We start from the raw sequence: 13,505 nt of genomic DNA on the forward strand, positions 1-13,505 counted from the left end.
AACCTTTTTTTTTTTTTTTTTTTTTGGTTTTTTTGAGACAAGGTTTCTCTGTGTAGCCCTGGCTGTCCTGGAACTCACTCTGTAGACCAGGCTGGCCTCGAACTCAGAAATCCGCCTGCCTCTGCCTCCCAAGTGCTGGGATTAAAGGCATGTGCCATCACTGCCCAGCTAGTGGTAAAGCCTTTAAGAGGTGGGGACTAATGGTCACATTGGTGCTGTGCACCAATGTCAAGGAGATGGTGAGAGCCTGGCTGTTTCCTCTTTCTCCTTCCGTGAGGGGCTGGGCTCTGCCATAACATGCTCACCAAAGCAACAGGACAGTCACAGACTAACACCCCCAAAATCTTTCATCTTGTATAAGTCAATCATCTCAGGTGTGACAGAAAGGTCACAGGAAGGGAGGAACAAAGCACACAGGGAGTTGGAACCTTGATGGTAGCTTTGCAAGATCAGGGGACTAGACCATGGTGCCAGGCATGACCTCAGAGGGTTGGGCAGCCAATCCATGGACTAAGGAATCAAATCAGGCATGCTCTGAGCTCACTAGAGCCAAACAGGAGAACCTATATACATTCCAGTTCTGCGTAGGCTCAGGAGGGTCTAAACAGAGACATGGGCCACTCTGATCTATCTGATTTAGAAGGAAAACCAGCCAAAACTTAGTCTAAACCTGCAAGGCTCATCTTCACTCAGAATGAACTTATTGTCTCTTCAGGGCTAGCTGATGCCCAGAAAGGTGAGTCTGTGTCAAGGGCATGTAACTGCTTCAGCTTATCCCTCCCTCTACTTGGCTGAAGGAGACCCTTGCCACCACTTATTCCTCCCACACCCTAAAATTCAGACCTATACTCCCAAGATTCTTGCCTCAGAGCCCCCAATTTCCAGGACTAGCTTCCCCAGCCACAGCTCCCCACCCCCTTTGCCAGGCACTGGCTCCTTGTAACTGTGTCTCACTTACACCCGGGCAGGTGGAATTTCCAAACCTTGTCCAGGTGCAAGTTGAATAGGAGTGAGCCTCAGGATGGCCCTGAAGTCAGCGACATGGTCGTCCCCCTGCCACCACAGCACTGCCTGCCTTCCCTTCTGAATGAGCGCTGGGTATCTTGGGGAAGATGGTGCCTAGGACAGAAGCCCAGGTCTGGCCATCCATCCATTCATTGTAAACTCTGGGATCAGCCAAGCTGTTCAAGTATCACTGACCTTGGCTGTGGGTCCCTATTGGCTCCCCGAGCCCAGCTCCCACCGTCCTCCACTCGTCCGCCCTGCTCTCCCTGTTCTTGGAACAGAAGCTTGTTCCTGCCCTGGGGCCCTGGCAGCCCTGCCCTCTGCCACCTGCTAAGTTCTTCCCTGTGGCTTCTCCTGCCCTCTTCCTTTCATCCTTTGCTTCCTTCCTCCTCTTTCCTCCTCTCTCCTCCTCGCTCCTCCCCTCCCTCCCTTTCATTTCTCCTCCCCTCCCTCCTTCCCTCCTCCTTTCCCCTCTCTTTGCCCCTCTCTTCTCCTCTCCTTCCCTCCCTCTTCCTCATCCTCTTCCTTCCTCCCTTCCCTCCTCCTCTCCCTCCTTCTCTTCCCTCTTCCCCTCCTCCTTCTCTTCCCTCCTCCCCTCCCTCCTCCTCTCCTCTCCCTTCTTCCTCCTTTTCTCCCCTCCCTCCTCTTTCCTCCCCTCCCTCCTCCTCTCCCCTCTTTCTCTTCCTTCCCTCCTCTTTCCTCCCCTCCCTCCTCCTCTTCTTTTCTTCTCTCCCTCCTCCTTCCTCTTCTTCCCTCTTCCCCTCCCTCCTCTCCCTCCCTCCTCCTCTCCCTCCTCCCTTACTTCCTCTCCTCCCTCTCCTTTTTCCTTTTCTCCCTCCTCTTCCTCTCCATTACTTTTCTCCTTCCCCCTTTCTCCTTTTCTTCCTCCTCTTCCTCTTCTCCTCTTGCTCAGATTACAGGAGGGTGCAACCCGTGTCCATTCTGCTTTCTACTGTTGATCCTTGGTCTACGTAAGGCAGCTCAAGTTTGCCTGCGGCTCGCCCAGTCTGGTTAAGACCTAGGACACTCATCCTTGCCTCTGCCACCTTGCATGACCGGCCTCTGTCACCACCACCCAGCTGCCCTTAACCTGTGTGGCCCTTGGGGAGGCAGCCCCTCTAAATGAGTCGGATCACAGCTCACCCTTACATTTCATCTGGACGAAATCCAGCTGGTGGATGGCTTGCAGCAGCGGCTCACTGTCCAGAGTCAGGTCAAATTCCGCAGATACTTTGGGCTCCAGGGCGCCTTTGACCCACTGCTCCTGCGAGGTCTGCACGCGCTTGATCAGGGCGTCTGAGATCTTAAAGGGAGCACAGACAGAAGGGTTGGGTCTGCAGGTTAAGAGCTACCAGCCTTTGTGGGAAAGGGCTCAGTGTTGTCTATAGCTCAGTGAAGAGAAGAGGAGGTGGACTGAGCCTGGACCATCATCGAGCCATGACCAGGCTTAAATGACCTCTGACCACCTAGACACACTGTGTTGTCTCAGCCACAGTTCACCCACACAGGCGTGTGTGTGTGTGTTAGAGTTGGAAAGCTCTATTATGAAGTCATGGTGGTTTTCAGATATACAAACATATCTGTCATACATCTGTCTGGCCAAGCCTCTCAAGTTCTGAGGCCCATGTCGTCCTGCTATGTCTCCTTCCAGCTATTCCACAGCTTCCTCTGTGAGTCCTTGCCTTGCCTGACTGCAAGTCACACCTATGGCTCTGCCTTCCCTTGCTGCAAAATCCTGCTTCCAAGACCTGCACAGATGTCCGCAAAGAGTCATGACGTCATGCATCCAAAGAGCCATGATGTCATACATCTTCTGCTTCTCTTTCTCCTTCTCTTTTTCTTCTTAGATTCACTTTTTCTCTTATGTGTATGGATGCTTTGCCTGCATGTATGTCTGTGTACCAAGTGTGTGGCTAGTGCCCAAGGAGATTAGACAAGAGCATGGGGCCTCCTCAGACTGGAGTTAAGGATCACTGGGTATCACCATGTGGATGCTAGGAACCAAACCCAGATCTCTGCAAGAGCAGCAAGTGTTCTTAAGTGCTAAGCCATCTCTTCAGTCCCTTGTGTGACTTTCTGGAGAGTAAGCAATGGGGCCTATCACTTCTCCCACAGGTAGACTGACACATGGCCATGTTTCTAGGAATGCATGTCCTCGAGCTAGCCTAAATGCTGGAGCAATGTCCCCAACAAGGCTGCACCCTCTCTGTGGGAAAATGGATTCTGGCCCTCACCTCTCTGTGCGGTCTGTCCAGCTCACTTGTCATGGACCGTTTTCCCATCACTGGAAAGAATACTGAAGCGTGGCACTTAGTCCCTCAAGACTCTAAAAGTGCCCGTTCACTTCTCCTTTATGGCTGATGTGGAATTAGGGTTCCTTCTAGGGAAGGTCAGAGCCATGATGACAGCCTAGGCATTCTGTCCTTGCAGAGCAAAGGAGAAGCTAAAGAGGTTCAAGTCCCAACCAGGGAGGAACAGAACAGAGCCTAGAGCATGAGCTGCTTCAGGAAGAGCAGGGAGCACTGGGGGAAGGGTGTGATCTGTGATAGTCCCGCAGGGATGCTCACCTGCAGGAACCCAGAGGGGTCATCTTCCTTGATCACCTCCAGGCAGTATTCCATCAGGCCTGTGGACTGGCGTAGCTTCAGAGTGCAGTGATTGATCTGGTCCCAAACCATCTGCATGAGAGAGAGAGAGAGAGAGAGAGAGAGAGAGAGAGAGAGAGAGAGAGCGAGCGCCTACTTATGAGAAAAAGCAGTTGGGTTATAGCAAACAGCTCTTGAGTGGGTGCCTGAGCTCAGAAGGGCAGTGTTGAGCCATACCACCCCTAGCTGCCACTTTCTCCCTCCGGCATAGCTTTAGACACCCCAGAAGAGGGCATCAGATCAGATCTCATTACAGATGGTTGTGAGCCACCATGTGGTTGCTGGGATTTGAACTCATGACCTCCCAAAGAGCAGTCAGTGCTCTTAACCGATGAGCCATCTCTCCAGCCCACAACCTTTTCTCTTTAAAGTGCTGCTTTATGACCCAGGTGTGTACTCAGGAAGGCTGGGATAAGTACTGAGTTTCATAGTTTACAGCCACCAAAGACTACATAGCGAATCGCTACCTCAGAGAAACAGATACATTGAAACAGTGTTTTCTGACGTGGGGATGTAGCTCAGTTAGTAAAGTGCTTCAGCTAGCATGCCCGAAGCACCAAATAAACCCAGAAACATGGTGTGTGCCTAGAATCCCAGCAGTCAGGAGTTTCAGCAGTTCAAGGTCATCCCCAGCTACATATGAAGTTTGAGCCATCCTGTCTGAGGCCAACCTGGGCTACCTGTTTGAGGCCAGCATGGTAGCAACCTGAGACCCTCTCTAAAAGAAAAAAAAAGTGTTTGCTAATTGAGGTAGATACCTTTAGCACAGAGCTCCTTGAAACCATTTCAGAGCATTCTAAGCCATTCCCTGAGCCAGGAACTTAATGCCAGATAAGGAACAAGACTCAGTGTTCCTTGGCAGAACCTGGCCACACTCATTGCTGATTATGGGAGCATGAGATAACAGAGTCTGAAGACCTGAGCCAGGTCAGACTGCTTCTGTCACTGTCCCAAGAATTAGGCAAGATGAACAAAGATCCCCCAAACTCCCATCCTGCCCCTCAACAGACTGAGGAGTCCAGAGCAAATGGGAGAGGACAGGTTGATTTGAAGGCAGCAGGAAGCTGCAGGCCACCTTTTGGAGACTCTCTTGCCTCCTGAGTGTAACTGGACCGGCCAACTCAGAGTCATATCCTGGCAGCATTGCTTAAGGCAGTGCGGTCCCGTGTTGGGTGCCAACGACTTAATAGGGATGGAGAAAGAGGTCACGCAGTTCTCACCTTCAGCTTGTGCTCCCTCTCTTTGGTCACCTTGGTGAGCAGCTTGGCTTTTTGCCGAGTCAGGGCATCCACCAGGGCATCACACTGAGCCACCAGGCAAGCTTCATAGTCTAGCCCATTTTCCTAAGGAAGCAGAGGGCTATGATGAGCAGGCGCCGGCCTCTGGGGTCCAGAGGAAACAGTGTGAATCATGACTGTGCACTAAGGAGGGTTCCATGAACCATGGCACGTCTACATGGCGAGGCATTCTGCAGTCTGTTCGTAAAATGCTTAATGTCAGGGGAAAGTGATCATGAGAAACAGATAAAGAGGAAAAAGTTTGGGTGAAGCCAGGCATGCCTGTCATCCCAGCACCTGTGAGTCTGAGGCAGGAGGATTGTGAGCTGAAGGCTACCCCAGAGACTTTGTCTCAAAAAAGGAAGGGGAAGAGAAGGAGGAGGAGGAGGAGGAGGAGGAGGAGGAGGAGGAGGAGAAAGAGGGAGAGAAAGAAAGAAAACAGGATATAAGTTGTTCACGAAATGATCCCATATACAATAAGTGTGTGTGTATATGTGTGTGCATGTGTACATATGTATATACATGTGTGTGTGTGTGTCAAGCATGGTCACCTCAGATGAGGGATGTTGGTGTGCTTCTTCTCAGTTCTGTCTTCCAAACTCTAAAAATCTCTGTAACACATACTTTGCTTTTTGTAATCAAAAAAGGTAAATCAAACAAAGTAGTGTGAGTGAGTCTGTCTGTCTGTCTGTCTCTCTGCCTGCCTGCCTGCCTGCCTGCCTGCCTCTGCTTCCAGGCCTCTAGAATCTGGGTAGATAATGGCTTCTGGGTACGAGCTAAATTGTGCCCTTGGATCAATTCTGAATCATAAGCCCCAGGATCACACAGTGTGGCTGTGTCTGAATCCGGAAGTTAAAATGAGGCCATCAGAGTGGCCCCAGTCCAACCTGACTGGTGTCCTTATAAGAAGAAAAAATCAGGACACAGACACACACAGAGGGACAATCACACGAGGACACAGAGAACTACCATCTGCCAGCCAAGCAGAGGCGCCTCGGGAGGAGCCAGCCGGTGACCTTGTGCCTGCAGTCGCTGAACTGAATCAATCCATTTCTGCTGCTGCCTCTGCTCCATGTCTGATCTCTTCGGGTGGCACTCAGAGAAAGTAGCTACATCTGCGTGCATGAAACTTAAGTGGTGGTTAAGCCTGTGACTTAAGACTGTCTGTGGGGATCGGGTGGGTGGGCATTACATGTCTATCATCTTAGCCCTTGAGAGGCTGAGGCAGGGGGATTGAGAGTCTGAGGCCAGCTTGGGTTTCATAATGAGACCATATACATACATACATACATGTATATATATACATATACACACATATACACACATATACACACATATACACACACACTCACACACACACGTATCTATATGATGAGGAAAGGTACGGGAGGAATAGGAGAATAAAGAAGAAAGGAATCAGGGTCCTCAGTCCTTTTCTCCAGCAAGGTCTAAATGCACAGGGCCTCCCTCTGTGCAGGCAGATCCTCTATACGTTCATGCTTGATCTCTCTACCCTTGCATATAACTCACGGAAGCAAGACTCACTGGTTTCTGTATGTTTGTCAGGCTCAGCCTGGGGCATAGTGTGAACACTCAGATAACACATTTATTTAGGAAACGAGGTGTTTATATTTTGAATACACATTTATATTTTGATTTGAATACACAGGCGTGCCTAAGTACCAGTGGCGTTACCTGAATGTAAACAGGCTGAGAGTGGCACCTTTAGCACCCACAATTGTACAACCAGACAGGTCAACCCTCTTAAAAATCATTGTGGATAATCGCTTGTCCCAAGACTTGTCCTCCTTCTCTCTGTGTTAGACAAACAGCCACACTGTCTGTCCAGCATCAGAGTCCACTCACCTGGATCTGCTGCAGTATGTTCTTGAGCTGAACCAGAAACTCCTTTGCCTCTTTGGCCTTATCTGAAACCCCGTTTAAGGCCTGAGACAGCTGGGCCTGGAAAAGACACAAAGGAGACGTCGGTTAGTCTGGAAGACATGCCCTGCATCAGTCAAGATAGCAAGACGGACCTACTGAGTTGTCCTCTCTTAAAAAGCGGCCATGACTGATTCACAGGATAGACAATACATGTTGCTTTCCTTTTGCTGTTGTTTATTTGAGGGAAGGGAGGAAAACTGGGGACCTCATACATGCTAGGTCGATACTCTGTTATCACTGAGCTACATGCCCTGACCAACATGTATCTATTTCCCAGCAGACCTTGGTGAGTTACTCTAGTTTCATTTCTATTGCTGTGGTAAAATAACCCAGCAACAAGCAATTCATGGGAGAAAGCATGCATTTGGCAATTCCAGGTTACAGCCTGTTAGTTACTATGGAGAAGTCCAGGCAGGAACTCAGAATACCGTCACCACAGTTAGGAGCTCGGAGAATAATAAATGCATGGATTCGTGCTCACTTGCTTTTGGCTAGCTTCTTCCTCGTTTATACAGTTCAAGACTACTTGTCTAGAAAATGATGCCACCCCACAGTGGACTAACTCTTCCCACATGAATTAGTTTAATAAAGACACCACCACCACACAGAGAGAGACATGCCCGAAGCCAACACAACATAAGCAATCCCTCATTGAAAGACTATCTTCCAGGGTGATGCTAGGTGTGTCAAGTTGATACTTAAAACTAACCAGCACGTGAGTGTTGACTACTCTCTGTCAGCTGATCCCAAATCTACATTAAAGACTAGTGAGCTAACTATTTGAAACTAACAGCCAGCCCCTGACAGTTGCTGCACTCTGGACAAAAAGACAAATGGGCCCTTGTCTGGCCAATCTTCTCTCTTCCTGTCACAGATCCACTCCTGTCACTAGTACTGTAAATATTTCAGACCCCAGTCAGGCTCCAGCCCCTACCTATATCCCACACAGTTGCCTTTTCTGTCACTGAGGACAGGACAATCCCCCAAACCAGGCCCAGTTTGATTGATGTTTGATCAAACATTGCCAGATGTTTGATTTAACTCAAGTCATATTTTTTCAAAGTAAAAATGTTGAACATGGAACAAAACTGAACCAGTAAGGCTAGGACCTCTCCCTCTTCACATCCCCTCTTTTCCTGTGTCAAGCCCTGGGAATCAAACCTATCCCTTCCCTTCCTCTGTTCTTTGTAACCTTTTGCCTTTCTTTGTAACTGCTCAACCTAGAAAGCTCACCATCCCTGCTTCCCTCTGAGGGTGCCTGGGATGCATAGGTGAGTTCCTATACAGAACTGTGATACATTAGTATCCACTCAGGAATGAGCCAATGAATGTATTGTTAGGCAGTCCAGGTGGGGCCCTGCACAGAGGATCAGTCTCCAGGAACTTCCTTAGACATACAGTCCTCTGTTCCAACCCCAGAGAGACTGGAGGGAATCCCAAGATTCTGGACCTAACACTCCCTTCAGCAGCTTCTGCTGCTGTCTCAGACTTAACAGCCCCTGCAGCTGTGGCCTCAAGAAACTTCTTATAAAGCAATGTTGGAAGCAGATCTAGGACACTGGGTAATGCACAGAAAGCGGAAGCAGCTAGGGACGAGAGCTCAAGCCAAGTGAAGGTGTGAGCTGTGACCTTCTCAGAGAATTCTGCCTTCAAGATATAAACCAAGCTGGGCATGGTGACCCATGCCTGTAATCCTAGTATTCAGTAGGATGAGGCTGGAGGATCACAAGTTCAAGGCCAGCCTGGTCCTTATTGTGACACTCTGTCTCAGTAATAAGTTCATTGAAACAAACAAAGAAAAACAAACAAGCAAACAAAACACCTGACCAGGGCTCTAGGCAGAACAACTTTGTTAAACATCCTAAACTAACCATCAGTGAGATATTGGCTCTTTAGTTATTTAACTGAGACCTGTCTGATTTGCCCATGTGTATCAAAGATCTGTTGCTACCTGACATGGCTTCTTTTCTCCCTGTTCTGGGTTCTGGGTCTGGTTCTCCCTCCAGCCTAGTTGAAGGGACTCAGATCTCAGCAGTCCTTGCTGTCAGTCTGCTATCCCCCCGTGTTGGCTTTTCCTGTGACTAAATTGTTTGGTCTTGAGAGATGGAGACATTGCTTGTCTCATTTAATAAATATTTGTTGAACAGATGGTTTATTTTTGCTTTGACAACAGGTCAGGGAAGTTTCTAAATTGTACAGAGACCCAGCAGCGAGGAGGTGACCTCTGTAGCAGCTTTCTGGCCAGCATTAGTATTAAGATGGCCCTGAGTTCCACTTTTGACAGTGTGAGGGAGCTTCCCCAAGGGCCCTCACTTGCCCTCAGACTGCTGAAAACATTACCAGGCATATATGCCCTGACAGGTGCTGATACCTTAAAGCAGTGGTCCTCAGCCTTCTGAATGCTGTGACCCTCTGATACAGACCTCATGTGGTGGTGACCTCCAACCATAAAGTTATCTTCATTGCTGCTTCATAACTGTAAGTATGCTACCGTCATGATTGTAATATAAATATCAGATATGCCAGATATCTGATATGCTAGTCCTGTGAAAGTGCCACTTGACCCCAAAGGAGTTGAGACCCATGATTTGAGAACTACTGTTAAAACCATCACCTCCAAAGGCCTTTGCCACACTTAACTGAAGCAAAAGAAACAGATTTTAAGCAAAATCCAACCACCCAGAAAAACGCCTCAGAATGTAGATGCACACGGCCACTCTGTTCTTTGGCTGCTGAGATTTGAACTCAGGTCCTCATGCTCCCACCGTAAGCTTCACTGCTCGGTCATCTCCCTAGTCACAATCTCTTTCCTTTTTTTCTTTCAGGAATTTGTCACAGTGACAAAAAGTCTGACATAGTCACACAGGAGAATCACATAAAGACTGAGTTACAGAACTACCATCCATGGTACTGCTGGACCAGATCCTTCCTGGATGGATCCTGGGGGGTGCAGGGGTTGGGGATGGGGTGGAGGGGCAAGTGCCTACTGACACCTTGGTTTCAGCCTCCAGCCCCAGCAATGATGTGGAGGGTGGATCTGTTGTTTTATGCTACCTGGTTTGCACTGACTTATCAGGGCAATTCCCGCCAATGAACCCATTAAGTACAGTCTTTTCTTCTAGCACTAGCCCCTCATGAATATTCATGAGATAGGATCACAGCATGAATATTCACGAGATAGAATCACAGCATACGTGCACTTTGTCCTCATAACACAAATGGAGATGGAGCTTTCCAGAGGAGAGGAAGGGCCAAGTGCCTGCACCTTTGACAGGACCCTGCCAACTCTTTCTGATTAATCCACACACTAGCCTTTCCTGAGGCACACAGAGGCTAAGACACTTACTTGAAGACACAGTTTCAAATGAACCAGATCTTCTGGGGTTGATACTGTTTCCCTTACTTTGTTCACTGGCAGGCTGTGATGCTGGAACAGCTCTCTCTAGGCCAGCAGTTTTCAATTTGTGGGTCGTGACCCTTTTGGTGGGGGTGGGGAGTGTGTGGGGGGGAGTCAAATGACCCTTTCACAGATGTCACTTAAGGCCATCAGAAAACATGGATATTTATATTACTATCCATAACAGTAGCAAAATAAAGTAGCCACAAACATAATTTCATGGTTGGAGTCACCACAACATGAGGACTAAACTCATGAACTAAAGGGTCACAGCATTAGGAAGGCTGACAACCACTGGTCTAGTTATTCACTGAATGTGGCATGGCCCCCAAGTCAGCCCCAGGAAACAGGACAATTAGGGCAAGCCAACGTGCTTCGAATTCTCACAAGAGGGCAGTTATGGCAGATGTTCAGTCTAAGCCCTGCCACCAGAGGGTGCTGAGGTTAGACTGTGCTCTCCTGCAGCATCCGGGCAGGGACGCAGTCTCCAGCACGCTCAGCCTTTATACTTGTAGTAATAATCGTGACAATGGCAGTGACAGTGGCTTGGTGACTTTCATGGCTTTCCTTCCTGTGACTCGAGACAAACATTGTGTTAAGTCATTAAAGTTCATTGTCTCTGGGCTGGGGAGATGGCTCAGAGCAAGCATGGGGCCCTGAGTTTGGGTCCCCAGCACCTCTGGAGTGAAAGGCACATTCCTGAAGCTCATTGGCCAGACAGCCCATCAATAAGCTACAGGCTCAGTGGTCTCAAAAGTCAAAGTGGAGAGCCCTTGAGGAAGATACAGACAGGATGTGGACCTCTGGCGTCTCTATTCATCCCAATACATGTGTATTCACATGCACAAGTGCACGCAAGAAAAACCACATTGTTTTGTTTAATACAAATGGCGAGTGATTGCACTCCAAGATCACGTCTCTGAAACCTGCTTCCTCTGCCTGCCCCAGCCTCCTCTACCCATGGGGCATATCACTATGCAAACGTACACTCAGTGTAGTCTTTGGGTCAAGAAGACAGAAAAGTCACATTAGCATTTCCCAGCTGCCTCTTGTTCTCTGGTGAGATCAACTGATTGCTTCTGACACAGAAAAAAAAAAAATCAGAGGCAGGCAGGAGAGAGGGAGGGAGGAGAGAGAGAAAGGGGCAGGCAGGAGGTGGAGAGAAGGAGAAAGGGAAGGAGAGAGGAAAGAGAGAGGGGAAAGAAGGGAAGGAGGAGGGAAGGGAGGGGGGAGAATGGACAGGCCAGCAGTGAGTTCACAGTTCCCTTGTCTTCTCACTCCCTGTCCTGTGATGAGCCTCCCTTTGTGAGTCCTCAGCTCCAGGTCCATGAGTCAATGAGCAGTTAATAGTGTCTGCTCTGAAATAATAATCTATGGTATTGACATTAGCATACATTTCAGCATAAGTTACATCTTATTCAATAGAGGTTCTTGTGGTCTTCTGAGTGCCTGCTGCCCTGCTGGGTACTGGAGTACAACGGCACAGTAAGGCGTGATCTTTGCTCGCGGGATTCTTGGATTACGCTGTTATTTGTATGTGTGTTGTATAGAGATGACTCGGAAATGAAGAGATCATGCCAGGCTCTGTTAGCGGCGCGGCATCATCAACAGGTGTGGATAATATGGGTCTAATTAAGACGGAATTCTATTTTTAAAGCCGGTTCTAGTGTTAGAATAAACGCCCACTGGAGACCTTGAGAATATTCAGACGGTGGGAAAGCAAAGTGAAATGATCACAAGTCACGCTTGCAGACCAGAGAGTGGCTCAGGTCATATCCCACCAGCAACAAGAACAAGCCTGGAGGGGGAGTTTCAGGCGCAAACCCCATACCAGAATCTCAACCTTAGCCATAGCTAGACCCCATGCCAAGCAGAGGCAGGTGAGGTCTTCGTCACCCCCTAAACCAAAACAGCTTCTCTAGGACCAGGCAGGTAGTTTTAGTACTCTAAAATCAAGATGAGCTCTCTCTGATTAGGCTAGCTCAAGTCTTGGTATCTCAAAACCAAATGCCCACTTGGATCGGGTCTTGGAAACAGTAATAGAATTGCTTCAGTAACAATAATGACTAATGAGACTTTGTTGCAGTTCATCTCTGTGGTCCAATTACCTAAGTAAGTAAATAAGTAAATAGTACCTGCCTCTCTGCTTAGACACCTCCATCCTTCACAATCCACCTCCCCCTGCTCCACTGAACCCTGACTTCCTCCCCCACTCCCTCACGCCTCTCTTCTGTTTTACCCTGAGGACTGGCTCCATGTGTGTTCAGTAGTATGTGGAGTGCTGCTGATCTTTCTTTCTTTCCTCCTCCTTCTTCTTACTATTATTCTTACTCATTTACTTATTTATTCTTGTTTTTTTGAGGCAGGGTTTCTCTATGTAGCCCTGGCTGTCCTGGAACTTTTCTGAAGGCCAGGCTGACCTCGAACTCAGAGATCTGCCTGCCTCTGTCTCCTGAGTGCTTTGAGGCATGTGCCACCCGGCTTGGGTTTGCTACTGTTCTTAGTTTCTTGTTCAAACTGAGACATGAGCTTCTTGGCCACTTAAGTGACCAGAGCTAACAACTATTTAAAATCAACCACTCTGTGACCGGTCTTTTTCTACTTTGTGGGTTCTTTTTTCTTCTACCCTTCTTCACCCTTTTCCACCCTTTTAACCCCCTAACGCTAGATACTAGAGAAAAAAGGATAGAAAGGAAGGGGGTGCACTATCCTTAGTCGACTGCCTGCTGGTTAGGGGCTTTGACTGAGTTCCCCAGGGCAAGTTTGATTCTCACCATCAGGGTATCTAATTTTTTCTTTGCACACAACTACTTAACAAACCACGACCAGCACCAAACAGCAACCAACCGATAACCAACAACCCACCACACTGCCAGCCAGGGCTCTAGCATTAAATACCCTCTGAAAAAGCTCCCAGAATTCCAAGCAACACACAATCTCAGAAACTATCTGCTGCTGGCAAAATCACACCCCTGCTAGAGCACAAAGCAATTCATAGTCAGCTGCTGTGGACAGTCTGAAGCAGCTCCATATCCTACACCTGGGATTAAAATGAAAACACTTTCTTATAATACTTTCGTGTTTTCTAAAGAAACCAAAGTTCCCAAATTGATACTATACCTCTTCATCAACCTCTTAGGTCTCTCTTCGCATTTCCTCATGGAGCCCCCTTTTCTTAGGTCCTCCTCTGCCATTTCCTCATGGAGCCCCCTTTTCTTAGGTCCCCCTCTGCCATTT

At 48.4% G+C, this 13,505-nt stretch overlaps 1 protein-coding gene across 3 annotated transcripts in view; it reads right to left on the reverse strand.

The window, feature by feature from the left end:
* Trim67 (tripartite motif containing 67) overlaps positions 1 to 13,505 on the reverse strand; it is a 35,867-nt gene that overhangs the window by 8,561 nt on the left and 13,801 nt on the right. For 2 of the 3 annotated variants that reach the window (XM_028767764.1, XM_028767760.1), the window contains 4 exons: positions 6,794 to 6,889; positions 4,871 to 4,993; positions 3,573 to 3,683; positions 2,149 to 2,308 (listed from right to left, as the gene is read on the reverse strand). In XM_028767764.1, the coding sequence (XP_028623597.1) occupies positions 2,149 to 2,308; positions 3,573 to 3,683; positions 4,871 to 4,993; positions 6,794 to 6,889 (490 nt within the window). The remainder of the gene's footprint in view (positions 1 to 2,148; positions 2,309 to 3,572; positions 3,684 to 4,870; positions 4,994 to 6,793; positions 6,890 to 13,505) is intronic. The other variant, XM_028767761.1, reaches the window with a different exon arrangement.

This window comes from Grammomys surdaster, unplaced genomic scaffold, assembly GCF_004785775.1.
Source record: "Grammomys surdaster isolate TR1022 unplaced genomic scaffold, NIH_TR_1.0 181, whole genome shotgun sequence".
NCBI lineage: Eukaryota > Metazoa > Chordata > Mammalia > Rodentia > Muridae > Grammomys > Grammomys surdaster.